This window comes from Ursus maritimus, unplaced genomic scaffold, assembly GCF_017311325.1.
Source record: "Ursus maritimus isolate PB19 unplaced genomic scaffold, ASM1731132v1 scaffold_32, whole genome shotgun sequence".
NCBI classification, from domain to species: domain Eukaryota; kingdom Metazoa; phylum Chordata; class Mammalia; order Carnivora; family Ursidae; genus Ursus; species Ursus maritimus.
The window spans coordinates 8,419,602-8,447,168 of NW_024425786.1; the positions used below are offsets into that span (position 1 = coordinate 8,419,602).

A 27,567-nucleotide genomic window follows, 5' to 3' on the forward strand; every position below is an offset into this window, starting at 1 on the left:
ATGGACTCGGAGGATGACCCCTTGCTGCAGGATGTGTGGCTAGAGGAGGAGCAGGAAGAGGAGGAGGAGGCAACGGGTGAGGCCTTTAGGAGGGCCCAGAAGCCAGGGCCTCAAGCTGGGGAAGGAGGGCAGTGTTGCTGGCGGCGTTGGACCTTGCCTTCCCGGCCCCCCGCTTCGGGCTTCTGGAGTACCCTGGGCTGGGCTTTCACAAACCCGTGCTGTGCGGGGCTGGTGCTCTTCCTGGGCTGCAGCATCCCCATGGCCCTGTCGGCCTTCATGTTTCTCTACTACCCGCCGCTGGACATTGACATCTCCTACAACGCCTTTGAGATCCGCAACCACGAGGCCTCCCAGCGCTTTGATGCCCTCGCGCTGGCGCTCAAGTCCCAGTTTGGGTCCTGGGGGCGCAACCGGCGCGACTTGGCCGACTTCACCTCTGAGACGCTCCAGCGCCTTATCTCAGAGCAGTTGCAGCAGCTGCATCTGGGCAACCGCTCCCGGCCTGTCAACAGGATCCCACGGGCGGTCCTTAAGGCCCCAATGCATGGCCCAGGCCTATCTCCCGACACTTTTGCGGACCAGAAACCAGGAGCCAATCGGAGTGGGCGTCTTCGGCGCGAGGCCCCACCCCCGGCGGATCTGGCAGCCAACCAGAGTGAAGGCCCAATAAACCAGAGGCTCAAGAAGAATGGGCGGTGCCAACCCAGCGCCCCACCCCCTGCTGTGGCTGCAGCCAATCAGAGCCGAGCCCGCCGAGGTGCCTCGCGCTGGGACTACTCCCGGTCCTATGTTAGCGCCAACACCCAGACACATGCGCACTGGCGCATCGAGCTCATTTTCCTGGCCCGCGGCGACGCAGAGCGCAACATTTTCACCAGTGAGCGGCTCCTCACGATCCACGAGATTGAGCGCAAGATCATGGACCACCCAGGCTTCCGGGAGTTCTGCTGGAAGCCCCATGAGGTGCTCAAGGACCTTCCACTAGGGTCCTACTCCTACTGCTCCCCCCCCAGCTCGCTCATGACCTACTTTTTCCCCACTGAGAGAGGCGGCAAGATCTACTATGATGGCATGGGCCAGGACCTGGCTGACATCCGGGGTGAGCAGACCTGTGTGTGGCCCGGGGTGAGGCCGGGTGGGTAGGGAGGGGCTTGTAAGAGATGGGGCCCCTGGGTGGGTGGGGCTTGTAAGGGGCAGGGCCTCGATGAGGCTGGGGGTTGGGTCTTCTGGGGTTGAGACAAGGTACTTTAGAGGCCCATAGGAAACCTGGCCTTGGATTCACACCTGAAGGAGGATGGGGTGGGACTCAGCTGTGGGGCGGAGTCAGGCTGCAGCTGACTGCTGGGTGTGACCTGAAGGTGATAGGTCCAAGGGCTGGGAGCAGGGTTGGGTGTGAGATGGGATCTGAGGGAGGCAAGGAAGGAGGTTTGGGCACACATCGCGGTTGAGGGAAATTGGGAGTTAGAGAAAGCATGGGCTGGGGCTTGGGCATGAGGTTGGTTAGAGGGAAGCCCGGGTGTGGTGACAGAAAACTGGGCATCTAATCAGGGGGAGATAGGGGGAGAGACTGGGGTTGAAGGAAGACCAAGGTGGGGTAAGTGCAAGGTCATTTAGGGATGAGACTTGAAGGGGGCTAGAGAATGGTTGCGGGTCTTGGGGGCTTAGGTGTACCTTTTAAGGGACACGTGGACAGGGTTCTGGGCAGATGGAGGGGGACTGAAATGGGAAGGTGGAGTTCTAAGACTGCAAAGATTGAGACTTGGAATTAGGTGAAGTTCACATGCCAATAAAATGTGAATTTATTGGGGCCTGCCTGAGCAGGTCTAGGGGGCTGTTGCTTTTGGGCAACCCTCTCTCTGTCCCATTAGGGACAGTTGGAGACAGCCTGAGGGGGAGTTTCTTACCCCCTTAGAAAGGAGTCAGATGGCAAGCGAGGGCAGGGTGACACTGATGGAGGGGTTGGGGGGACTTGACCCTCTGAGCTCCTTGGGCCCCCACCCCTGCCCCTGCAGGCTCCCTAGAGCTGGCCATGACTCACCCCGAATTCTACTGGTATGTGGACGAGGGCCTCTCCGCAGAAAACCTCAAGAGCTCCCTCCTGCGCAGCGAGATCCTGTTTGGAGCACCCCTGCCCAACTACTACTCGGTGGATGATCGCTGGGAGGAGCAGCGGGCCAAGTTTCAGAGCTTTGTGGTCACCTACGTGGCCATGCTGGCCAAGCAGTCTACTAGGTAGGAGGTCCAGCTGCACCCAGCGTGTAGTTTGCCCTTGTGTATACCAGGAAAGGGCTGTGTTAGGGCAAGAAACTCTCTTCCAGGTGCTTCTTTCTCCTAAACCCCAGATCACCTGCCCTGAACCATCTCCCTGGGAAGTCTTTCTACCTGAATCAGGGGCAGAGCCAGTACATCCTCACTGTCACTCTGACAGCTGAAACACTGGTTTTCTTGATCAGTGCTAATGGGTAGAGAACATGACAGCTTTGGCGAAGGCAGGAAATCCCACACCTCTTGCCCCTGGGTGTGTGGTGTATTGCTTTCCTCCTGAGGTGGTGCTAGAAGGCTTTCTGGAAAGAGTATTGACCAAGGAGTATTGGCCCCTCTGCCTCTACTACCCAGGGAGATAGTTGGCAAGTCACTCTTCTTCTCTAGGCTGCAGTTTCCCTACTTGTAAAGTGGGGATGGTGAATCCTGATACCCTTCTGGAGGCATTAGGAGTGGATGAGCCAAGAGATGTGAAGGTAATCTGAGGCAGTGGGTGCTTTGGTTGTACTGGAAACCTTAGGATATGTGTCTAAGAATATAACTAGGCCCTCCCTCACCCAAAAAAGGCATTAAATAGTTCATCTGTCAGTCCTGATGGACAATAACTGGAATGCTTCTCAGTCCTCTGCCCTGACAGGCCAGCCCCAGACACAGGAGGAATCATTTTGCCTGAAATGCCCTTGTTCCTTCCATTACTCATCCATTACATTGAGCAACTACATTGTGCAACTACTGTGAAAATCAGAGCTAACATTCATGTGGCACAGAGCATGTAGAAGCCCCTTATACACATTATCTCATTTAATCTTCACACTGACCCAATGAGGTAGGTGCTATTATGATTATCTCCATTTTACATTGAGGAAATTGAGGCACAGCACAATTAAAGAAGTTGTCCAAAATGATAAAGCCATAAGTGGTGGAATGGCATTAAAATCCAGGCTTTCTGGGGCACCTGGGCTGCTCAGTCAGTTAAGCATCTGACTCTTGATTTTGGCTCAGGTCATGATCTCAGGGTCCTGAGACCGAGCCCCACGTTGGGCTCCGCACAGGGTGTGGAGCCTGCTTAAGATTCTCTCCCTCTGCCCCTCCCCACTTGTGCACATGCTCTGTCTCTCAAAAAAAAAAAAATCCAGGCTTTCTAATCTGGACCCCTTATCCTTTGTGCTTTTATGCCAGTCGCTGCACTAGGAGCCTTCTCCCAGCCATGCTTCTTTGCCAAGGAAACTTCTGTTCATCCACTAAGATCCAGCCTGGGCAGTTTCTCCCTGAAGCTGGATCAAAAGCCCACTCTGCCCCCTTCCACTGTGCCCTTCCTTCTCCCTAAATGAGGCAGGGAAAAGCATACGTTGAGTTAGATATACCTGGGGTCGCATACCAGGGACTCCACTTAGTTGTGGGAGTTTCAGTGGGCTCCTTCATTCTCTCAGCTACAGTTCCATCATAGCCCTTGGCAGTCTGTATTTTAGTTGTTTAATTCCTTGTCACTCAAAGGGCAGTCCTCAGATCAGCCGCATCAGCATCACCTGGGGGCTTGTTATAAATGCAGAATCTCAAGGCCTTTCCTTGACCTGAAGGATTCCCAGGTGACTTGTTTGCACTTTAAAGTTTGAGGAAGTCTAGTTTCACTATGTTTCAGTAGAGTGTGAGTCTGTTGTGGCCCGGGATTGTTCTTGGTTCACTTCCATAGGCCTAGCCCCAGTAGGGATTTGTCTTGGGAATGAATGAGTCTATGAGTGGATGGATGAATAAATGGAGGTGTTCCTGAGATAGGTACTTGGCTGGGTTGGAAAGGTACTGGCAGGGGCTGGCTGCAGGAGGATCTTTACGGTTTCAGATACCGACAGTTACCTCTGCGTAATACGTTCAGCTGCTGACAAAACCTCTGCCTGCGTGGAAAAGCCTCGCTTCTGCTTCCCATCCGCCTAGACCTTCACAGGTGTGCTGACAAGCAGAGTCCCTATAGACTTGACTTGAGTATCTTCTTGTGGAATAATCAGATCTTTTTATTATTCTATTATTGGTTACCCAAGAGATGACAACATGCACCTTGACTTATTACAGGATAATACACATAATCACTTTTACTACTTCCCTGATAATACTAGAATCTTAGAACACGTGCACTGCGCTTATATCCCTTCAGGCTTTTGCATTTTGTTGCATGCATTTTAATTCTATATACATCTAAACCCCGTAAGACATTACATTATTACTTTACTGAGTCAGTACTCATTTATATTTACTCACTTATTTACTTTTCCTGTTGCTCTTCATTACTTTCTACAACTACATGTTTCCCTCTGGAATCATTTTGCTTGTATCTGAAGAACACTCTTTAGTAGTTTTTTGGGGGTTTTTTATCTCAGGTTTGCTGGTGATAAATTGTGTTGTTTGCCTAGAAAACATCTTTATTTTACTTTCATTTCCGAAGTCTATTTCTGCTGGTACAGAATTATAAATAGGTAGTTATTTTCTTTTAATACTTTAAAGCTGTCAATCCATTGTGTTCTGACTTCCATCATTTCTGTGGAAAAGTCAGCTGTAAATATTTTCGTTGCCCCTTTGAAAACTTATCTTTTTTCTCTCGCTGCATTTAAGATTTCTTTTTGGCTTTGGTTTCACCGAGGCTATGATTTATGTTGGTGTAGTTTCCTTTGTATATGTTCTGCTGAGGGTGCACGGAACTCCTTGAACCTGTAGGTTGATAACTTTCATCAGTTTTAGGAGTTTTCTGGCTATTCCCTATTCAAATATCCCTTCTTCCTTTTAGGATTCTTTTTTAGGATTCTAATTACACAAAGTTAGATCTTTTCATGGAGTTCCATGTGTTTTAAGTGCTCTTTCCAAGGTTTTAGGTTTTTTTCTATGTTCTATGTTTCATTTCTTTCTGTTTTAGATATCCCAGTTCACTATTATACTCCAGTCTTCTGTCATATCTAATCTGCTAATTAATGTCTATTGAGATTTTAATGTTAATGTTATGTTTTTCTGTGGAGAATTTCCATTTGATTCTTTGTTATTGATCTAAATTCCTGGTGAAATTCTTCCATTTTATTTATTTTGTCCATATTATCCTTTCTGTCCTTAAACATATTAATTATCATTATTTTAAAGTCCTTATCAGCTGACTTTCAATATAGGGATAACCTGTAGATTTGTTTCTGTAGTCTGTTCTTTCACTTGGTTTTTGGTCGTGTGGTCCTGCCTATGAGTATGCCTGGTAATTTTTATTGGGTGGTGAACATTGTGTATAAAAAACAGAGGTGCAGATGATATTTTTTCCTGCACAGAAAGTTTATCCTCCTCTCCACTAGGCAGACAGAGTTGTGACTGATCACCTTACGTAGCCAACCATTTTGCTGAGTCAAGGCTGTTTTGCAGCCCTGCGAAGTCTCAGTCTGCTTCTTGTTTGCCCTTGGTTCTCTAGAATCTTCAACTGAGAGCCTGGTGTGTTCTGCACAACTCTTTCCCCTGACAGATTACAAACTCTAATATTTGTTTCTCAAAACTACAAAAACAAAAACAAAACAAAAACTCCATGCCACTCCATGTTCATAATATTCCCTTATTATCTTTTCAGAGGCCTTCTGCTTAGACTTTTAGTCTAATGCTTCATGCAGCTCCAGTACTCAGCACAAGTACTGAGGGAGAGACTGACCATATACTCTACTGGTCTACAAGTTTCTGCCCAAAACTCTGCTAATTCATCTGACTCCTAGCCTTGATTTTCAGCCTTCTGCCTGTGTTCAGAATCAGCAGATGCTTCCAGGATGAAAATAGCTGTAGAAGGCAACTTACCTTTCCCAGGTTCTTCTCTTTCCAGACTCTTTCTGGAGTTCCTCTGCTTCTCATTACTTTAGGAACTCTCCACTGTCATCAAACAGATGATTTCTGAATTTTATCTGACTTTTTGTAGTTCGTGGCAGGAATATTGTCTTCCACGAGCTATTCCTTTATACCTGAGAGTAAAAATTTGGGCCTGTGTCTTTTTATAACCAGCAACTAAGATAGGACCTAGAACTTCAAAGGCACTCTATAAATGCTGTACAAATGAATGAATGAATGAATGAATGAATGAATGAATGAATAAACAGTTGCTTGAACTTTCAGTGTTCTACTCTAATGAAAGATCAATTAACCTATTTAGTTCAACAAAGTAGACAATCCAAAGATCTTTTCTACTTGGCTTTTAAATGTTCCATTTGGTTTTTTAAACAGCTTTACTGAGATATAATTGACATACAACCAACTGCACATACTTAAAATTTACAGCTCGATTAGTTTTGACACATGTATACACCATAAAACCTTTACCATAATCAAGATGGTGAACATATCCATTTCCCCCAAAAGTTTCCTCCTGTACCTTGGCTGATCACTCTATCCTGCCCCTTCTTGTCTGTCCACCCTTACCTCAGGCACTACTTTCTGTTTTCCCAGAATTTTATATCCATGGCATCATATAGTATGTGCTCATTTAGTTGACCGCTTTCAGCCTAATTATTTTATGTTATATCCATGTTGTTGCAGGTATCAATAGTTTATTATTTTTAGATGCTGAGCAGTAATCCAGTGTATGGAGATGCCACACATTTTTATACAGATACCTAATTGTTCCAGCATCATCTGTTGAAAAGATTATCCCTTCAACAAAGATTGCCTTTGCACCTAGGACAAAAATCTATTGTCCATATATATGTGGGTTTATTTCTGGACTCTTGATTCCATCAACCTATTTCTTTATTTGCACACACACACACACACATACACCCACAGGGCTATTTCAATTTTTAAAAAATTAATTTAAAAAATATACTTAGTGCTTTTAATGTTGTCTATTTCTTCTTGAATGAGCTTTGGTAGTTTTGAGTCTTTCGTGAAATTTGTCCATTTCATTTAAATTGTGAAATTTGTTGGTATAAAGTGATTCATAATATTCCCTTATTATCTTTTAAATATCTGTGGAAACTGTAATGCTGTCACCTCTTTCGTGTGTATCTTCTCTCTTTTTTTATGATCAGTCTGGCTAGAGGTTTGTCAGTTTTACTCTTCTTCTCAAAGAGCTAGCTTTAAGTTTCTTTGCTTTTTTTCTCTTGGTTTTGTTTTGTCCTTCATGAACTTCTTCTCTGATCTTCATTATTTCCTTTTGTCTGCCTACTTTACCTGCAATTTTCTCTTGTTAGACTTTTTTGAAGTAGAAGCTGAGATCATTAATTTGAAACCTTTCTTCTTTTCCAATATTGGCATTTATTGCTATAAAATTCCCTTTCAGAACTGTTTTAGCACATTCCACAAATTCTCGTATGTTGTGTTTTCATTTTCATTCAATTCAAAATACTTTTTTAAAAAAGATTTTATTTATTTATTTGAGATAGAACACGAGCAGGGGGGTGGGGCAGAGGAGAGGAAGAGCAAGAACTAGACTCCCCACTGAGCAGGGAGCCTGACTCAGGGCTCGATCTCAGGACCCTGGGATCATGACCTGAACCAAAGACAGATGCTTAACCTCAGAATACTTTCTATTTTCTCTTCTGATCTCTTTTTTTGACCCATGTGTTATTTAAAAGTATGTTATTTAGTTTCCAAATATTTGGTAATTTTCTAAACATCATTTTGTGGCTGATTTTTAATTTAATTCTTTTGTGGGCAGAGAATATACTTTGTATGACTTCAGTCCTTTTAAATTTATTGGGTCTTCTTTTATGGTCCAGATTGTGGTCTGTCTTGCCAAATGTTCCCTTGTGCCCTTAAGAAGAACACATATTCTGCTATTGTTGGGTGGGGTGTTTAATAAATATCAGTTAGAGGGGCGCCTGGGTGGCACAGCAGTTAAGCATCTGCCTTCTGCTCAGGGCATGATCCCGGCGTTCTGGGATCAAGCCCCACATCAGGCTCCTCTGCTATGAGCCTGCTTCTTCCTCTCCCACTCCCCCTGCTTGTGTTCCCTCTCTCGCTGGCTGTCTCTATCTCTGTCAAATAAATAAATAAAATCTTTTTTAAAAAATAAATAAATACCCATTGGATCAAATTGGTTGATGTGTTGTCTGGATGAATTGAACCTTTTATCATTTTGAAATTGTCTTCTTTATGCCTACTAATATTCTTTGCTCTGAAATTTACTTTCTTTGTTACTAACATAACCATTCCCTCTTTCTTTTGATTTGAGTTAGCACATCTTTTTCTGTCCTTTTGATTTTTAACCTATTTGTGTCTATGTTTAAAGTGGATTTCAGAGGAGCATGTGACTCTTGATCTCAGAGTCTTGTTTTATATTTTTTCTCTTTTTCTTTTTACGTTAGTCTCATGGGGAGGGTAAATCTAGATTTCGTCTTATCACTCCATCATGGCAGAAGCAGATGTCACTCTTGTTTGTATTTTAAAACTCAATGTAACCAGCCCATTATGTTTTTGTTAAGAACAGCTTGTGTTACCTGCACACTGAATAGCCGTGTAAAACTGCATATGTGGAAGCTGGTTTGAATTTAGGTTTTTGAGGGAATATGGAGAATTGGGAGATGACAAAGTATTTGACTGTAATTGATTATTATCTGTCTCGAGCAGGGTCTCAACCTTGAGATTCAGACGTTGAATCACCTGGGAGATTTTTAAACACTGATGACTCGGCCCCACCCCAGAAATTCTGGTTTAATTGGTCTAGAGTCCGGCCTGGACATCAGGATTTTTGGAAGCCCCCAGGTGACTCAACGTAGAGCCAAGGTAAAGAGCCACTGCGGAGGTGGACAGCTCCTGTTCCTCCAAGCATCAACAGCCATCTGCAACCCACTTCCGTCTTTCCTCTCCACCCCACCCCCCAGCAAAGTCCAGGTTCTGTATGGGGGGACAGACCTCTTTGATTACGAGGTGCGCAGGACCTTCAACAATGACATGCTCCTGGCCTTCATCAGCAGCAGCTGCATCGCGGCCCTCGTCTACATTCTCACCTCCTGCTCAGGTAGGCCTCCTCAGAAGGTCCAGCAGGAGCCAGCTCCCCCCCTCCCCTCGTGCTCCTGTTCCACCAAAGCCTGCCTTCTCCAGAATGCCAGAAATCATCTCAAATCTACCATGTCAGAGCTGGTGGGGCGGGGTGTGCAGAGATCACCTTCCAACCCTAGGCAGGTGGACTGAGGTCTAGACACAGCTCGGGCCATACCTGAAGGCCCCCACTCCCGGGACCTCACATGGTTAACCTTGTGCCCCTCTGACCATCGTTTCCTTGCTAAAAATTTTGTTTTGGGGGAGTCTGGAGTATTGGACCCTCCTTTATGGATTATTCCGTAGCCTGTTTTATAGTCCCAGGTCAGCTGCCCTTGTTCCTCAGTTCACTTTAACACTGCCACCTTCCCATATCCTGGCTGCTTCTTACTGCGTATACAGTAGGTACTCTCTATTGCCCGAGTGAATGACAGATTAGTCATACCTTCAAAAATGGAAAAGACATTCATTCATCCATGTAACAAATAGTAATTGGGCACCAACTATGTGTCGGATGCTCTGAGGTACCAGAGATCCAATGATGAACATCACAGACACATTTACTACGCCCATGGAACCTCTAGTCTACTGGGGTGACAGACGTTAAATATATGATAATTCCCTACTAGCAATTGAGGTCAGTTCTATGAAGATGAGGGCCTGTGAACCACCCACCCAGATGGCACCCTTTGCCATTCTGGCCTCCTGCCTGGCCCCTTCTCTCTGGGCATGAGAACTGTTCAGGGCATACCCAGGGTGGTGAAGGGCACTCTGAGGGGACAAGAGGTGTGAGACAGGACCCAGCTGTGTCCCTGAAGGGTGTGTGTTCTCCTGGACCCTCCCACTCTACCCCATGTGCTTCTTGCCCTGCCCAGTGTTCCTGTCCTTTTTCGGGATTGCCAGCATTGGCCTCAGCTGCCTGGTGGCACTCTTCCTGTACCATGTGGTCTTCGGTATCCAGTACCTGGGCATCCTCAATGGGGTGGCCGCCTTTGTGATCGTGGGCATCGGTGAGCTGCCTCTGTGGCATGGTGGGAATGGTGGAAAGGAGGTGAAGATTTGGACTAAGGGACCTCATTCTGGGGAAGGGGTAGAGCCAGGGAGCATGGAGGGTAGGGCTTGGATTCTTGGTGGGTAGAGCCAAAGTCGGATGGGTCTTTCCAAATTCCGGGCTGAGAAGCAGGACTCCCGTGGAGCCTGACCTCTAGGGGACCACTCAGGGTTGGCGTAGGCCCAGCGTGGGTCTGATTCTGGAGACAGCAACATGATCCTGAGCCTGCCCCTGCTGGCCTGGGGCTCCCGCCCATAGGTGTGGACGACGTCTTTGTGTTCATCAACACCTACCGCCAGGCCACACACTTGGAGGACCCCCAGCTGCGGATGATCCACACCATTCAGACGGCCGGCAAGGCCACATTCTTCACCTCCCTGACCACAGCCGCTGCCTATGCAGCTAATGTTTTCTCCCAGGTGAGAGACTGCCTTTGTCCCTGGCCCGGCCTCTCCATTCCTCCCATGGGTCCTGGGCTCTACTTCTCCCACTCACCCCTTCTCTTGCAGCCATACAGCCTTTGCCTCAAAGCACCTGCCATGTCCCTAGGTGCTTGCTACTGGTTGCCATTCTTGCTACTGGTTGCCATTACCAGAACTTCACAAATGGGAAAATTATGAAAATGCAAATAGTATTTATTATTAATGCTCATTAATAGTCATCCAACCTCTGCCCTGAAGGGTGTGTGGCAATTTCCAAAGCTCTTCCACGTTTAGTTTTCAAGACATATGACAAAGGTACGGTTACATCCCTATTTTCCTAATACTGAAACTGAGGCCCAGAGAAGTAAAGTGACTTCCTCAAGGTGACACAGTTGGTAAGTGGTAAGCCTGACCAAGTCCCCTGACCCCCAGTCCAGAGCTCTTTCCACCCACCAGCTTCACCCTGCATTGTCATCCTTCTGGTCGACGTCCCTCTCACTGGCCCCATGCTCCTTCAGGCCCCTGAGTTGGGCTCAGGAGAAGGGTCTGAGTTTGGGCCAGGTCCTTGGTGCTGACAGAACCTGAAAGGCAATGAGCCACCTGAGCCTTCAAAACATTTAATGACCTGGGCCAAGTGTCCCATCTAGAAACCACTAGATGCTTTGGGATTATCCAGGCCTTGCTAGCGAACTGCATCCAGAAAACAGGCAGAGCTGGGTTCTAGGTCCCCTTTGTGACTGGCCGTGTGACCTCAGGACCTCTGAGCCTCACTTGCTTTGTGTGTGGATTATCCAGGGACTGAAATGAGCTGGTCGTCAAAGTTTTTCACAAACAGCGAAGGCTTATGTGCTGCTGCTTACAGTTCCCTTCTGACTTCCACATCCCTATGCGGGGGTCCCTGCGACACCCTGGAGCACTCCCATTGCTCCCCAGCCCCAGGTGCACATGTGAGCACTCTTTCCCTTACTGTCACTCACCCGTGGCCTGGTCTAACGGGCTGTCTTTCTCTGACCCCACTTGGGTAATGACCGTTAGCGAGTGCTTGCTCTGTGCCAGGCAGCACGGTGGGCAGTGGGTTGCAGTGTGGACCTGAGCCTCCGCCCCTGAGGTGGGACTGTTCCTTCCCTCCTGTGCCTCCTTCCACCAGCCCTTGCCTTCCGATGTTCTCCTGGGCCAGCGGCTGGCAGCCTGGGCCTCCTCACCCTGCCTCATTCTAGGAGCCCTGCCTCATTCTGGGAGTGGTCTGGGGTCCTGAGTGCCTTTGGCTGCAGAGGCCCAGGCTCCCTGGACTCCAGGCCTGAGTGGCCTCACAGCCCACTGGTACCTCTCCATTGCCAGATCCCGGCTGTCCACGACTTTGGCCTGTTCATGTCTCTCATCGTGTCCTGCTGCTGGCTGGCTGTGCTGTTCACCATGCCTGCCGCCCTGGGCATCTGGAGCCTTTACCTGGCCCCACTAGAGAGCACCTGCCGGACCAGGTGAGCGGCCAGCAGGGGCGGGAGGGGCTGTGTCCTCCTCTCCCTGAATGTCCATAACAGGTCCTCCAGGGCCACTCAGAGCCCCACCCTCTCTTCTAAAAGCTTTGTGATCCCTTATTGAGCACCTTCTGTGTGCTCAGTTCTATGCTGGGCACTCCTGCGGGAGCAAGGAGGGAGAAGAGAGTCCTGCTGGGTAGTTACCCTTTGGGAACACCTGCTCCGTGCCAGGGAGTGGGCAAAGTACTTTTATGTAAGACCTTATTGCCCCCAGGACCCTCAGAGCTGGGTTCCATTGTTTTGCCCATTTTACTGATGACGAAACAAGGACTGGGGGAGGGTGGGCGACATTCTCAAGGTCACCCATTCAGGAGGCAGCAGAGCCGAGATTTAAATCCAGTGGTCTGACCAGCCCCCATGCCAGCCGCTATGTTAAATGCCTCTCGCATTCTCGCCTTGGTGGAGTAACCATATTTAGACACAGTGAGCTGTGTGCAGGGTTGGACGGGTCGGCCCATGGTTGCTGCCAGAGGTCAAGGGGTTGGGGTCTTGCAGGCTGGGTGGTCGGGGAAGGTGGGGACGGAGGGAGGAGGGCCACATGGAGTCAGGCCTGGGTGGCTGGCTGAGCTTGGGTACTAGGAATGGCAGGGGCTCTGGGCTTGGGGCGGGACACACCAGCACAGGGCACCCTCTCCTTGAATCATGGTTGCCGTCACCCTCTGTCTCCCCAGAGGAAGAGTGGTGGCACTGGGGGTCTGGGTGGAAGGGGCGGGAGACAGCCCCAGGAAGAAATCAGGCAACAGGCTTCTGGGAGCAGAGATGTCCACAGCAGTGTGCTGCCGGGGTTCATGGGGACGCTGGGGCCTTGCCCCATCCTCCCTGCACACCTGGGGCCCTCGGGGCTTAGCCCTCTCCCCTACTCTCTCCATAGCTGCCACCAGAAGTGTGGCCGTAAGAGCTCCCTGCACTTCCCCGGGGATGTGTTCGCCGCTGCTGAGCGGGCTGGGGGCTGCCCTGCCCAGGGCCCCATGCCCTACCTGGATGATGACATCCCCTTGCTGAACGTTGAGGAAGAGCCAGGTGAGTTCTGGCGCCGGCCTGCCCTGCTGACCCTGGCGAGACTCACGCCTGCATCTGCCAGGGAGGTCACTTTTGACGAGATGGTGTGACGACAGGCCGGTCCTGATGGCCTTCAGGGATCCTCGTCAAGCACTGGGACTTCCCCAGAGAGGACGGGGATCGGGGTGGGCTTTGACATCTGATGGGCCACTGCTCTGCCCTGGCAGTGTCGCTGGAGCTGGGAGACGTGTCCCTGGTGTCTGTGCCCCCCGAGAGCCTCCAGCCAGCCCCCGACCGGGGCAGCCGGGGCCAGCTCATTGCCCAGCTGCAGGAGCTACTGCACCACTGGGCCCTGTGGTCCGCTGTCAAGAGCCGCTGGGTGATTGTGGGTAAGTGGGGTCTCCGCCCTCCTTCCCCTCTGATTTTCAGTTTTTCCCCAGTGCCCGAGGCATGGGGTCAGACTCCCCCAAAGGACATACCGCCTCTGAGAGCCCAGCCCCCTCCTGCAAATGACCCTGGGTTAGGCGTCTTGCTCCCTGGGCCTCACCCCCTTCCCATGTAGAATGGAGCTGCTCCCGCATAACTGTTGTTTATGGGGCACCTACTGTGTACCAGTCATCATGCCAGGCGGTAGAGCAGAGCGCTTAATGCTTGGACTCTGGAGTCCGACCAGCTTGGCCGGGTTGGAATCCTAATTCTACCGCGTACTGGCTGCGTGACCTTGGGTGTGTCCGTCAGTCTGAGCCTCAGTTTCCTATCCGTTACTGAGGTTAAGAATAGTATCTCTAACAGGGCAGTTGTAGGGCAAGCCATGGTGCAGGGAAAGAACTCAGCCCAGTGTGTGGCATGCAGTAAGTGCTCAATAAATGCTGAGTGCTGTTATTATTATAATCACTGACAGTGTTTAGGATTATGTAGTCAAGTGGACATGCCAGCTCTCTATAAACTGTTAAGTACTCTAAGATGGTGGCTGGTTCTTGTCCAAGAACATGAGCTTGTAGCTTCTAGTCTGCCCCCCAAGTGATATGAATAACATCCAAACCCAGCCCCCAGAGGACCAATCCCTGACTAGCTTCACCCGCAGGCTGGCATGCCACACCTTTGCCAGCTCTCTGGGGACCCCATGCCACACAGCTCCCCTATAAAGGGAGCAGCTTTTCCCCAGGGCTGTGAAGGCCCCCCTGGGCCCCAGTCCCTCGGCCCAGCCTAGCGTGCCTCCTCTCCTGGCAGGGCTCTTCGTCTCCGTCCTCATCCTGTCCTTGGTCTTCGCCAGCCGGCTCCGCCCCGCCAGCCGGGCCCCCCTGCTCTTCCGGCCTGATACCAACATCCAGGTGCTCCTGGATCTCAAGTACAACCTGAGTGCTGAGGGCATATCCTGCATCACCTGCTCAGGTGAGCGTTCGGCCAGCGAGTCCCCTGTGGCTCCCTGCTCTCTTTGGAGTTCAGGTCTCAAAGACTGTTGGCCTACAAGGTGTAAGATCCGGGCTCCCCATCACCATGCGACCTTGGCCAATCACTCCACGTCTGAGTCCGAGGGTTTCCCCATTTCCTGAAACAGGTATTTCCCAGGTGCTGGGGAAACCGTCGTGGGCAGGACAGGCTTCCTGAGCTCAGGGAGTTCATTTGTCTGCTAGGCGCCAACCTAGTAATAGTAGATCTGAGCTGTGATGGAGGAAGAATGGGGAGGCTGGGAAGCGCAGCATCATGGAAGGCTTCCTGGAGGAGGCAATGTCTAAGCTGAGACTCGAAGAAAGGGAAGGAGTTAGCCAGGCTGAGAGAAAGAGAGAGAGAAGAGAAGAGGTCTAGGCAGAGGGGAAAGCACCAGAGGTGGACAAGACCAGGGCCAAGTTTGAGAGAGTCGGTCACAGGAGCTAAGGGTAGCCAGGTAGGCTGGGCCAGGGAGTGGAGGACTGGAGTGGGGAGTCTGCAGTTGATTCTAATTGGCAGGGGGAGCGAGTAGAGGGTTTTAAGCAGAGAAGGGCCATGATCCGGTCTCCTAGGTGCTGTGTGGAGGCGGACGAGAGGGCCAGGGTGGAAGCTAGCTAGGAGACCAGGTAGGGGGCTGGTGCCCTCATCTGAACATGAGACAGTGCGCCCGGGGCCAGCGTGCTTATGGTGACAGCGGAGTCAAGAGGTTTTTAGGAGGTGAAATCCATAGGATTTGGTGATGGAGTGGGTGTCAGGGATGAGCAAGGAGCTGAGTTAAGGATGTCCCCTTGCTTTACAGGTAGTCTGATCCAGGCCCTCATTTTACAGAGGGGAGCCTGAGGTCAGGGTTGGGGGCAGGGGAGGTTGGCCGAGGTCATACAGCTTTGCCAGGTCAGTTAGAACCAAATGAGAAGATGCGGGGCTAGTCCTTTGAGCTCCTAGGAGAAGATCCGCTGACTGCTATAATTGCCTTCATTTAATTAGGGCGGTGTTCACATTAACCTGGCCTTCCCCCCGGTAATGGCATTAGCCAAATGCATGATAATCGACTGCAGCTCAGAGAAGTGCCCGAAGAGTCCCTCCTAAATTGGAACCAGCCCCGGCCGCATGCCGGGCTCCTCTCCCGCCCGCCTGCGCATACACATTAAACTCCATTGCCACTGCTGCTATGAGGCCACCTGCCATCCCTCGGGGCTGGAGTCAAAAAGCCACTCCCCTTTCGTGGATGGACAAAACCCAGGATGGTGCCAAAGCTCCTGGAACTGTCCAGAGAAGGGCCAGGACATGAGCCCAAGTCCAGCTACCGGCCCCTTGCCCCTCTTAGCTCTCTGAGCTGCCCTTAGGGAGGCCTGTTGGTGCTGTAGCAGAAAGGGTTTTCGGGCCGTCAGGACTGGATCCAAATGAGGCTCCGCTTCTCACTTCCTCTGCGGGTCACAGAACCTCCCCGAACCTCTCTGCTTTCTGCTCTGTCATATGAGGTTAATGATAGCGACCTCCGAGAATTACCGTGAAGATTGCGTCTTTGACGGTGTAGAATTTCTCTCGTGAAACAACAAAAGAAAACAGAAAATTCATCCCCAGTGGTTGAGGCGAAACAGGACAGTCTCCTGTCATCTCTGCTAGTTGACGACATCCCATGTCTAATTGTTCCCACTCATCAAGCATTTGTCACGAGCTAAATGCATGAGATGCAGTGTCCCGTTTGGTCCTTCCGCCACCCTCTGGCGGTTCCACATCACCCCGTTTGACAGAGGAGGGACTTGAGGCGTGGCGAGGATGAGGAGGGAAAGCGTCCGAGTGTCTTTCTCTGGATGGAGCTAACGGGTGCCTTTCTTTGGCCAAGATTCAGTATTTGGCTTCTTTTTTCAGTTCCATCCAGTTTCTTTCAGACCCCCGTCACCCCTCCCCCAAGCCGGGGGGCCCCATGGCCCTGGGGGGGGGGCCATCTCTCTCCATCTCCGCCCTTGCCTGCTGGGCTCAGCCAGGAAGGCCCTGCCGTCCCTAACGAGGCGCGGGGGTAGGTCTGTTCCAGGAGAAGCCCCACAGCGTGCAGAACAACATCCGGACGTCCCTGGAGAAGAAGAAGTGGGGCTCAGGGGTCCCCTGGGCCAGCCGGCTTGAGGCCGCCCCACAGGGTTAGTGGGGAGTGTGGTCTGGCTGGGGTGGGGGAGCTTCGGGAGATCCTGCCTAATATGAGGGTGTTCCTATGGGAACAAGAGTCTGTGTTTTGGGGTCACTGAGGAGGGGTTGGGTTGAGGGGTGAGCTCGAGGCCCTCGCCCACTATTCTGCTAGTGCTCCTCACTAAGAACAGTGGCATCCCCTCCTGCCACGACCTCAGCCAGTCCTCTGATGCCCCATGATCATGCAGTGTGTGCCAGATCCATCCTGAGTGTCCGGAGGAGGGCAGAGGCATCCTGAGCCCTGGAGGCTGGCTTATCCCTGCCTGGGTCCCCATCAGAGGCTGGGATGTTGGGACATGTGCAGGAATGAGCCCCCCTATGGGGCAGTTCTGTGTGTCCTTCTCGCCCCATGGCTGTCGTCACCCCCTGTGCCTGCCGTTATCATTTGCAGCTCCAGCTCCTCCCCCTAACACAGTGGGACCACCACTACCCTAGCCCAGATGGCACAGCTTCACCACAACTTGTACCATCATTGTCAATGCGCCCACCTATGCTGTCACTCCATCCTGGTGACCACCTCCACCTCCCACTTCATATATGCCACCACCCCGTCCCCACGTCCACCACCAGCACCCCCATCATGGCCATGGTTTCAGTCCAACAGAGAGGAACAGAGGCAGCATTTAGAGAGGAGCCCAAGTCAGGGCTCAGCTCCTCAGTCCACAGAACAGAGAGTGGGCTGCTCCAGGTCGGGGGAAGCCAGGCAAGGTGACTGTCCACCCCTCCTCCATCCTCCATTTGTCTCCCAGACTCTCCAGGCACTGTGTATGTCTCCAAGGTGAAGAGTAAAGGCCACCCGGCTGTGTACAGGTTCTCTCTCAACGCCAGCGTACCGGCCCCTTGGCAGATCGTGTCCCCTGGGGACGGGGAGGTACCCTCCTTCCAGGTGAGCCTGGGCTGCCGGGACATAAACCACCAGTATGGGGGAGGGGCCCTCAGAGCTGCATGGGTGGGCCCTCGCCATGTAGGGAGGGAGAGGCAGGGACTGTGAGGCATTCGAGGACGCTCTCCCAGCCAGGTCTTTGGCACCTACAGTGGTGACAGCATGGGCTTCCAAGTCAGCCAGACCTGGGTTCGAGTCCTGACTCTGCCATTTATAATCTGTGTGTCTTTGGGCAGATTACTTAATCTCTCTGAGCCTCAGTCTCCTCATCTGTGAAATGGGGTGCATGAAGCACAGCCAGGGTTGGAGGTACGTGGGGTAAAGCCGGCATGGTACGTAGCATGTGGGGCACAGGAAGTGCTCAGCAGGCAGTATATGGTTGGTCTTGACAGCTGCTCCAGCACCCCAGAAAACAGCCTCTGAGGGCCACCCCGGCAGGTCTCCTGTTTCTCCCTCTCAGAATCATGTGGTTTTTTGACAAGTTATCCCTGTGTCGACTCATTTGTTCAGGGTTTATATTTCTATCTGAACGATGAGGTTCTGAGGCGTTTTCTGACTCTGAGCCTTTGCATTGCCGTTCCCGCTGCTAGAAAGTTTTCCTTTCAGCGTAACGCATGGCAGGCCCTTCACCGACGCCTCAGCATAAATGCCATCCCCTCCTAGAGCCCTGCGCTGGCCCACTTCTCAGTTCGCCCTCGTCCTCCCCTGCCCCTTTATCCCGTGTCCTATTATCCTGTTACATTCCTAGCCCCTAAAAGAACCTGAAGCCACCGTGACTGGCAGCTCCACGGGGGAGGGACCAAGCCCATCTCGCCCGCTGCCGTACGCTCAGAGCCCCGCTCAGGGCCTGGACAGAGGCGATGCTTGCTGGAGGAGGGACTGAGGCTCAGACAGGGAGGGAAGCATTTGCTCCATCTGCAGACTCGAACCCAGGCCTCCTGAGCCACTGCCCAGGGGTCTGCCCCCTCCCCCCCCATGGCGGGGGCTGGGACAGGGCGGGGGGCCTGCCTTGGAGGGAGGGGCCGGAGCCTGAGGCCGGGCCCAGGCCGAGGCAGCCCCCGGAGTCACCTGTCTTGTCTCTGTCGATCCACTGCTTAGGTGTATCGAGCGCCTTTGGGTAACTTCAGCAAGAAGCTGACCGCTTGTATGTCTACAGTAGGGCTGCTCCAGCCGGCGAGCCCCTCCCGCAAGTGGATGGTGACAACCTTGGCCTGCGACGCCAAGCGGGGCTGGAAGTTTGACTTCAGCTTCTACGCGGCCGCCAAGGAGCAGCAGCACACGCGGTAACAGCCTCGAGGATAAGCCCCTCGCCTCCAGCCAGATCCCCTCTCCCCCGAGAGATGTCAGCGGGCACCTTTAGGAAACTCCTGTCCATGTGCACGCATGCATTCAGAGATTTCTCGGCCCAGGACTGGGGTGTGGGGGACCCCGGCGCAGAGGACAGGCCAGTGACCTGCTCCCCCCTCTACCCCTCTGCCTCGTGCGGGCCCCGCTGCTCCTTCACGTGCCAGCCAGGTGCCATCTTAGGCCTTTTGCCCTTGCCGCTCCCTCTGCCTAGAATGCTCTTCCCTAGCTCCTTGGGTACGATGACTTCTCTCCAGGATGCAGGTGTCCACTCCAATGTCCCCTCTTGGGAGAGGCTGTCCCTGACCGGAACTCCCTCCCTGTCCGGAAGAACCATGCCCGGTCCCGCTCCATGTGTTACCTCTGCTCCCTTTCCCATCCCCATCGCCACCTGGAATCACTCTGACCTGTGATTTATAACCTGTCTTTCCTTGGGAGCATCCTGCGGTGGGCACCTTGACCGTTTCCCCTGCTGTGTCCCTAGCACCTAGCGCAGGGCTTGGCACCCAGGGGTGCTCAGTCAACACTTGCCGAATGAGTGGATGGGTACGCCCTGTACCTTTTCTCCAAAGCACTATTGACTCTCTCTATATAATGAATTCAGCAAGTATTTAATTAATGCCACCCCCCCTGCCCTGCCAGACCATAAGGAGACAGGAGAGAGACTATGTCTATTGTATTTACCTACTGTATACTCAGGCCCTGCCTAGTGCCTGGCATGTAAAAGTGCCCCCAAAATACTTAACGGGTGACAGCACTCTGTTCCCTGAGGGGCGGGGGACTCCAAGCAGCTGGGGGCGCCTGTGTTCTGACCAGAGCCCCACATTCATGTGTCCATTGAGGCTGTATTTCATTGTTAATTGATCAAACATGCGGCACCGACTGTGTGCCGGCACCCCGCTGATGCTGGGGATACAAGACAGACGTGGCTCCTGCCCTTAGGCTGGCTAGCAGGAGACAGCAGCTACCAAGTCAGCCACAGCGTCGGTACACATGATGGCACGTGCTCTGCTCTGGAAGGGGGAGCGGTGCTGGGCCTAGAGAGCAACAGTGAGGGCCCTGCGCTGGTGACACGCAGGGCTCTGGCCTCTGATAGAGCCTGGCCTGCGGGCGCCAGGCACCCATAGAGGTTGGACGCCACTTGAGGCAGAGGGCAGTGGCATAGAGGTGGGGGCAGGTGACCAAGACGGGCTCACTGGGCCCTTCCAGCCCAGGGTACCTTGGCTCAGGGGGTGGGGGTCCCTCTGCCCATTCTCCCCTGAGCCCAGGGCTGGGCTCACTCTGCACATACACAACAGCAACCAGGATCAGGCTGCCTGGACGAGCTTAGAACATTCTAGAAAGAACCTTGAGGCATGTCAGGTGCAATGGTGAACAAGCTAACCATGGCACCCTGGCTTCATGCAGAATTTTAAGGCTCAGTAACTGTTCAGGTTAAGGCGGGGGTGCTCCTGAGCAGGGAACTGCAAGGCTGGCCTGGGGCCCCTCTGTGAACTCTTGCACCTCCTGAAGGACAGTTTGGAAACTCCTGGTCTCCACCCCTCATGCCGCAGGTGGGGAGACACACACAGAGCCACAGAGCCGGAGGCTGTGGAGCAGGCCACATGATACGTCCTGGCAGTGGCGAGATCAGAAGTGACCTCCAAACCCCAGCCCCCAACCTGAGACTAAATCCTTGTGCTTGGGGCCCCCCCAAGTCCGTCCCTGCATTCTTCCAGCTGTCGCACATAGCCATACGCGGCTGTGCTTGCCTCACCTCCCAGGCTCCTCCTGGCCTTCCCAGCCTCAACGGGGCTCCTTTGCCTCCACAGGAAAGTGTACTTTGCTCAGTCCCACAAGCCCCCTTTCCACGGGCGTGTATGCGCGGCGCCTCCTGGCTGCCTGCTCAGCTCCAGCCCCGACGGCCCGACCAAAGGCTTCTTCTATGTGCCCAGTGAGAAAGGTACATGCGGGGAGGCTGCACTGGGGCCTCGGGAGGCTGGGCCCCGCCTTCCCATACAGATGTGACTCCCTCTGCAGTGCCCAAGGCCCGCCTCTCTGCCACCTTCGGCTTCAACCCCTGCGTGAACACGGGCTGCGGGAAGCCAGCCGTGCGGCCGCTGGTGGATACAGGGGCCATGGTCTTCGTGGTCTTTGGAATTATTGGCATCAACCGTACGCAGCAGGTGGACAACCATGTCATCGGAGACCCGGTACGTGGACCCACTTTGGGCAGATGCCAAAGGGCCGGACAGCACCAGGCTTGCAAACAAGTACCGGCTCAGGTGGCCACTGGCCCAGCTCCCCATAAGCCCTCTTGCTCCTCTGACTGCTCACGAGGCCCAGACAGGACCATCGCGGGCCCTCGAGGGCACTGTTTCTCTTGAGGGCTGATCAGGGTTGAGCTCTTAGACTTGCCCAGGAATCTGGGTACATTGTGGGCCTGAGCTGGTTGCCCTTCACCATGAGGGGCTGAAATGGAGCTGAGGGAGATACAAGTGTGTAACTCCCCCCCACCCCACCACTCTCCTCTTTCTGCTGGAGGCCCCTCCCTACACCCACAGCCCCAGCTGCATGCCTGACTGCGGGGCCCTCTTCTCTATGTGGGCTCCTACCCCTGTGGATCCTTGTGCCCTGCGCTGGGCTCTCGGGTGTTGGAAGGGAGAGAAACTGATGGAGCTGTGGCTAGGTCTGTCTGGCGTGGAATGGGTGCTGAGCAGGTGGTGGGAAGGACCGTAGGGTCAGAGCTCCTGCCTTGAGAAGTCAGTCCGGCTGCGTATACAGGATTTCAGACCCGAAGTAATTCGGGAGCCAGGACAGTCCGCGATCTGTGTGCACAGTCCCCAACCGAGAGTCCCCCAGGTGTTCGGAGGAGGGTGGGGAGGCAGGGAGGAGACAAAGCAGGTGAGGGAGGACAGGGAATTTGGCTGTGCAGAGGGAGGAGAGACAGTAGAAAGCCCAGGAAAGAGCAGTGAGTCAAGCAGGGGTGAGCCTAGGGGCCCTGTGCAGGATGGGCAGTGTTGGGAGCAGAAGGTGCTGGTGGGAGCAGGACAGAGTGGGCTCGGGCAGGGACCTCAGGCGACCATGCAGAGGCTCCAGCCTGATGTCTGTGACGGTGGCAGGGAGCTGTGGACGTTCTCTCCCTGGGGCGGGGCTCAGGACCGAGTTCCCAACTCACTGAGCGGCCCGCACCCACTTGTGTCTCCTTGGGAAAGGGCAGTGTCATCTATGACAGCAGCTTTGATCTCTTCAAAGAAATCGGGCACCTGTGTCGCCTCTGCAAGGCCATCGCAGGGAACTCGGCGCTGGTGAAGCCGGGCGGGGCCCAGTGCCTGCCCTCAGGTGCGCGGAAGAGCTGTTTGTCAGAGGGAGGACACGCTGGGGAGGCCACGCTTCTCGCAGGGTGGACAGCCACGAGGACACCCATGCCTGGCATGAGTCCTGCAGACACGCGTGTGTGCTTGAGTTTGCATCCACACTGGGGCGAGGGGAGTGTGAGTCTTTAGAGCCGTCTTGTGCACGGACATGCTTCGGTGCAGAGGAGCACGTGTGTGGGGATGTGTGCAGTGGGTGTGGGCACACCTGCTGGCGTGGCTTTTCCCACTCAGGAGCCAGGGCCGGGGCGGACACAGATAACCCGGGTGAGGTCATGCCAGGGCTCTGCTCAAGGGGCCACAAGGTGTCCTTTTCCACCCTGATGGCAAATGACTGCTGTAGGTTACCACTGGTGACAGACATGTTTTGGAGGTTGGGGGAGGGCTGTGCCCCTCCCACACGCTCACCCAGTGGGTGACTACACATGCCCAGGTGGAGTGGGGGGTGGGGAGGGGTGCTCTCCCAGGGTCCCCAGCCCGACCCCCTCTCTCCCCTTCTCCCCGCAGGATACAGCACGTCCTCCTTCCTGCAGATGCTACATCCCGACTGCAGAGAGCTGCCCGAGCCCAACCTGCTCCCCGGGCAGCTGTCGCACGGGGCGGTGGGCGTCAAGGAGGGCCGGGTGCAGTGGATCTCCATGGCCTTTGAGTCGGTGAGCTCCCAGCGGCCTCTCCAGGCACAGTGCTCGCCTCACGGTGCCTGGCCCAGATCAGAGGGGTGGCTCTTAGAGGTGAAATTACTCCCCCCAGGTCCCCATGGTTATGAGTGTTGACATCAAGTGTTCAAGCAGGCACCGGACCGCAGGACGCTGCCCTTTCTACCACGTAGGCTGTTCGCACCAGCCCAGGGTCTGTGTTGGTTTGTCACCTCTGGGCTAGGGAGCCAGTGGGGCTGGAACCTGGCAAAAGTCCAGGACGCTTCCCTCTGCCACTCTGGGGGGGCCGGGTTCTGGGCCACAGACCTGGGTGCTGGGCCTCCCCCAGGAGAGCTTGGTAGCCAGGGGCCAGCCATCCACACACCTCACTACTTCCTCTCAATCTGACACTCCCTGGACTCCGTCCAAGGAGGGAGGCCCACGTACACAAGCACGACTGACCTGGGCCTCTGCGGGGCCCCGTGGCCGTGACACTTGGCTCCAGAGGCTTGCCAAGCCTGCTGCTCTTGCCCGTGTGCTGAGACCCAGGGTCCAGTCCCAGCTGTGGTCCTGGTCCGCTGTGTCTCCTTGAGCCAGTCCCGTCTCCCCGCCGGCCTCCAGTGCGTCCTCTGAAGCACAGGGTTGTAGATCCCTGCCCTCCGTCTGGCAGGCCCCGGGAAGCAGCAGGGCCATCACGTAGAGACGCGGGGAATGAAAACCCATCCTTGTTCTCTGGCCCCCCGCCCTGCTTCCCTTCCTGCCATCTGCCACTTGCCGCATAAGCAGCCACACCAAGTCAGGAGGCCCCAGAGCCCCTCCTGGTCCTCCTCCAAGGGAGCCCCAGGCTAGTGTAGACACCACTTCAAAGCCCCGGGCAGGTTTTTTTTTTTAATTATGGTAAAACACACATCGTAAAATCGACCATCTTAACCGTTCTTGAAGTTCAGTTCAGTAACACTAAGTACATTTACATTGTTACGCAACCGGCACCACCATCCGCCTCCCGAACTCTGTCCCGTGAAACACGACCTCCCTCCCCCCCTCCCCCAGCCCTGGCACCCACGGTTCTACTTCGTGTCTCTGTGGACGTGGCTACTGTGGGCCTCCGAGGTAACTGGAATCCACACCGGTCTTTTGGTGTCTGGCCCATCCCGTTTGGCATAATGGTCTCCGACTCACCCATGCTCTGCCCTCTGTCCGAATCCCCTTCCTTTCAAAGGCTGAAGCCTGAGACAGTTTGAGAGAGGACAGAATCCCCTCTCGGGCTCATCCACACCACAGGGCGTCCCTTCCAAGCTGACCCCACCAAGGTGCAGACACACATGCTGTAAGCGTGTCTGTGCGCAGGGAGAGCAGAAGTGGGCGTGGGAGCATACGTGTGAAGGTCCCAGAGCAGGGTGAGGGCCTGTCTCCCCGCTGAACGGCTCCGCAGAGCTGGGGGCTGGAGGTGGGTGGGTGGCTTGGCAGTGACAATAGCTCTGATGGGGACACGCCGAGGCCTGGCAGAGACCAGCAGAGGCCCGTCTGGGGCTTCCAGGAAGGTTTCCTGGAGGAGACAGAACCCGTGAGAGCCTCGAAGGATGATGGGAGCTGGCTGTGGGGGCAGAGGGAACAGCATGTGCACAGGCTGGTGCACGAGAGCATGGGGGCCCTGGGGGCTGCCGCTGGTCCTGTTGGAAAGGGATGGGGACTTTGGTGGCATCAGAACCTGCTGCCCTTGTACCCAGAGGCCAGTGGGAAGTAATCCTGGACTGGGGCACTCTCCGTGTCCAGGTGGCCAAGGGCCGGCTGCACCTGCCACAGAGCGGACCAGCCATCACCTGGGAAGGGTGAGTGGGCACTGCCCCCCCCCCCCCGTCTCACTGGCTCGTGTGCCCCACAGACCACGTACAAGGGCAAGTCCTCCTTCCAGACGTACTCAGACTACCTGCGCTGGGAGAGTTTCCTGCAGCAGCAGCTGCAGACGTTCCCCGAGGGCTCAGCCCTGCGCCGAGGATTCCAGACTTGTGAGCACTGGAAACAGATCTTCATGGAGATCATAGGCAAGCGGCAGCCCAGCTCCTCACCCCCCTAACTCCCCAGGACTGGAGGGGCAGGTGGTAGCAGGGGGGATGGAGAGGTGACCTGGGCAGGGAGGGCATGGCATGGCCTGTCTGAGCTGCAACTTGTCATCTTCTCCATTCTGGCCAAGAGCCCTGGGGCAACCGGAATGGCCCAGTGGCCAGGAGCCCCAGTCAGAAGCCGAGTATGGGTCTCCTTCTCAGGGGCACCTGACCGCATTCTTTGCTCCTTAATTTGGCCACCTAGACAGTAATAGCGATCCCGTAATGGCAGTTCTCTCCCTGTTACCATGGGCCTTCCCGGGGCCACGCCCTTGCCAAGGGCCTGACTGTGTTCCTTAAACTCCAGAGGATGCGTGTGGGGAGGGTACTCTCACTGCCCTGTGTTGCCGAGGCGGCTCAGGGAGGTTCTGCGGCTTACCCAGAGTGACACGGCTAGCTGTGACGGTGCCCATCTGTGGGACCCCAGTAACCTGAACCACGGAGGGGTGGGGGGGGTAGTTATAGGCACGCCCCCCATGAAGCCCAGCTGCGTACCCTCTTCTCTTGCCTTCCAGGGGTGCAGAGCGCCCTGTACGGCCTGGCCCTGTCCCTGCTTATCTGCGTGGCCGCGGTGGCCGTGTTCACCACCCACGTGCTCCTCCTGCTCCCTGTGCTTCTGAGCATCTTGGGTACGTGGGCCTGGGGTGGGGGGCAATAGACGTCGGGCTGTGGGCCCAGGAGTGGGCAGGGGTCCCGTTGATGGCCTCAGGTCAGCGGGATCCTCCCCGTCCTTAACTGTCACATGTCCTTGGTGAAGGTTTCCCAGCCACCCCCACCCCAGGCAGAAAGACCCTCTGTGACGCTCATTCACAGGACAGTGCCCCACCAGCCTGTGTGTTCTCAGGAGGGACCTGGATGTCGCCAGGTGGTAGCTCCTGGCCCAGTGACATGTTGCTGCACCTGTCCCTCCCCCCAGAACCCCCACTTCCCTCTGGCCCTGGTCCTCCTGGTTCCTCCTGTCACCAGAGGTGGGGGCTCCACTCTAGGCTTCGCCCCATTCCCCAGGGCCCCCTGAGTTCTCCCACCTCCCCTCCAGGACTGTGTGGGGGAGGCTGGGTCCAAGCCGCCTGCCCGCCGTCCCCTGCCCTTGCAGGCATCGTCTGCCTTGTGGTCACCATCATGTACTGGAGCGGCTGGGAGATGGGGGCCGTGGAAGCCATCTCCCTGTCCATCCTCGTCGGCTCCTCCGTGGATTACTGCGTCCATCTGGTTGAAGGCTACCTGCTGGCCGGAGAGAATCTGCCCCCCCACCAGGCTGAGGTGAGTGCCCTGCCAGCCCTACCCCATGCATCTGCTGTCCCCAGTGCAGCTGAGGGGCTGCCAAGGCCAGCTGGACACCCCTGGTGCCCCACTCCCAACCAGACTGTGTTCTAGGGGCTGAGGTTTTCACGGCCAATCTCCACGTCCAGGGGATGTGGGTTCAAAGGCAGCTCCGCCAGAGCGGTGTCGTGGGCCTTGGGAGGGCCCGTCCCCCAGCCTGTTTCTCTAATGAGCATTAGGGGTCGGACAAGGTGAGGTCCAAGGGCCCTCCCTGCCTCCCTGAGTCCCAGTCTCCTTCTCCAGCCTGGGGAGCGGGGCGGCCCATTCTAGTCGTAACTTTGTGGCTTTGCAAGAACATGCTCGTAGACTCCGTGCCAGCCCCAGCTCTGGGTCTTGTAAAGTGTTTTGTTTTCTCCTAATTCAGAGTTGTGGTGGTATGGAAACGTTCATAAATACAGAAATTAAATCAGTTATGTTTTTAGCTGCTTTTGGTCAAAAGAAAGGAATCTGTTTCAATCAGAGCCATTTCTGAGGACCTACTACGCAAGCAGCAGCAGCCTGGTTGTCCTAGCAACCGCGGGGCACCTGCCTGTGCGCCCTTGTCAGGGAATCTGTCCATCTTCCCACCAAGCCTGGGGAGGAGGTGCTGTCACCGGCCCCATTTATTGAAGCAGAATGGGGGGCATCTGGGAACGGGCCGGCCCCAAGCAGGGAGGGACCCCACTGGTGTGTCAGGTTCCCCAGCCTCAGCCTTTGCCCTCACCTCGCACCCAGGATGCCCACTCGCAGCGCCAGTGGCGGACCCTGGAGGCCGTGCGGCACGTGGGAGTGGCCATCGTGTCCAGCGCCCTCACCACGGTCATTGCCACAGTGCCCCTCTTCTTCTGCATCATCGCCCCGTTCGCCAAGTTCGGCAAGATCGTCGCTCTCAACACAGGTGTGTCCATTCTCTACACGCTCACGGTCAGCACGGCCCTGCTCGGCATCATGGCTCCCGGCTCCTTCACCCGGACCAGGACTTCCTTCCTCAAAGCCCTGGGCGCCGTGCTGCTGGCAGGGGCCCTGGGGCTGGCCACCTGCCTCGTGCTCCTCCGGAGCGGCTATAAGATTCCCCTGCCCACTGGGGCCTCCCTATAG

At 54.5% G+C, this 27,567-nt stretch overlaps 1 protein-coding gene across 1 annotated transcript; it reads left to right on the forward strand.

Annotated features, from left to right (window-relative positions):
* On the forward strand, window positions 1–27,567 carry DISP3 (dispatched RND transporter family member 3). Its single transcript, XM_008694731.2, has 20 exons — window positions 1–1,099; window positions 2,013–2,232; window positions 9,081–9,217; window positions 10,113–10,247; window positions 10,547–10,707; window positions 12,049–12,188; window positions 13,117–13,265; window positions 13,472–13,633; window positions 14,475–14,636; window positions 16,694–16,807; window positions 17,603–17,739; window positions 18,835–19,019; window positions 20,892–21,022; window positions 21,100–21,272; window positions 22,275–22,401; window positions 22,941–23,086; window positions 24,951–25,110; window positions 25,686–25,799; window positions 26,264–26,430; window positions 27,205–27,567. Exons 1-20 carry the CDS (start codon window positions 1–3, stop codon window positions 27,565–27,567), a joined length of 4,182 nt encoding a protein of 1,393 aa, XP_008692953.2.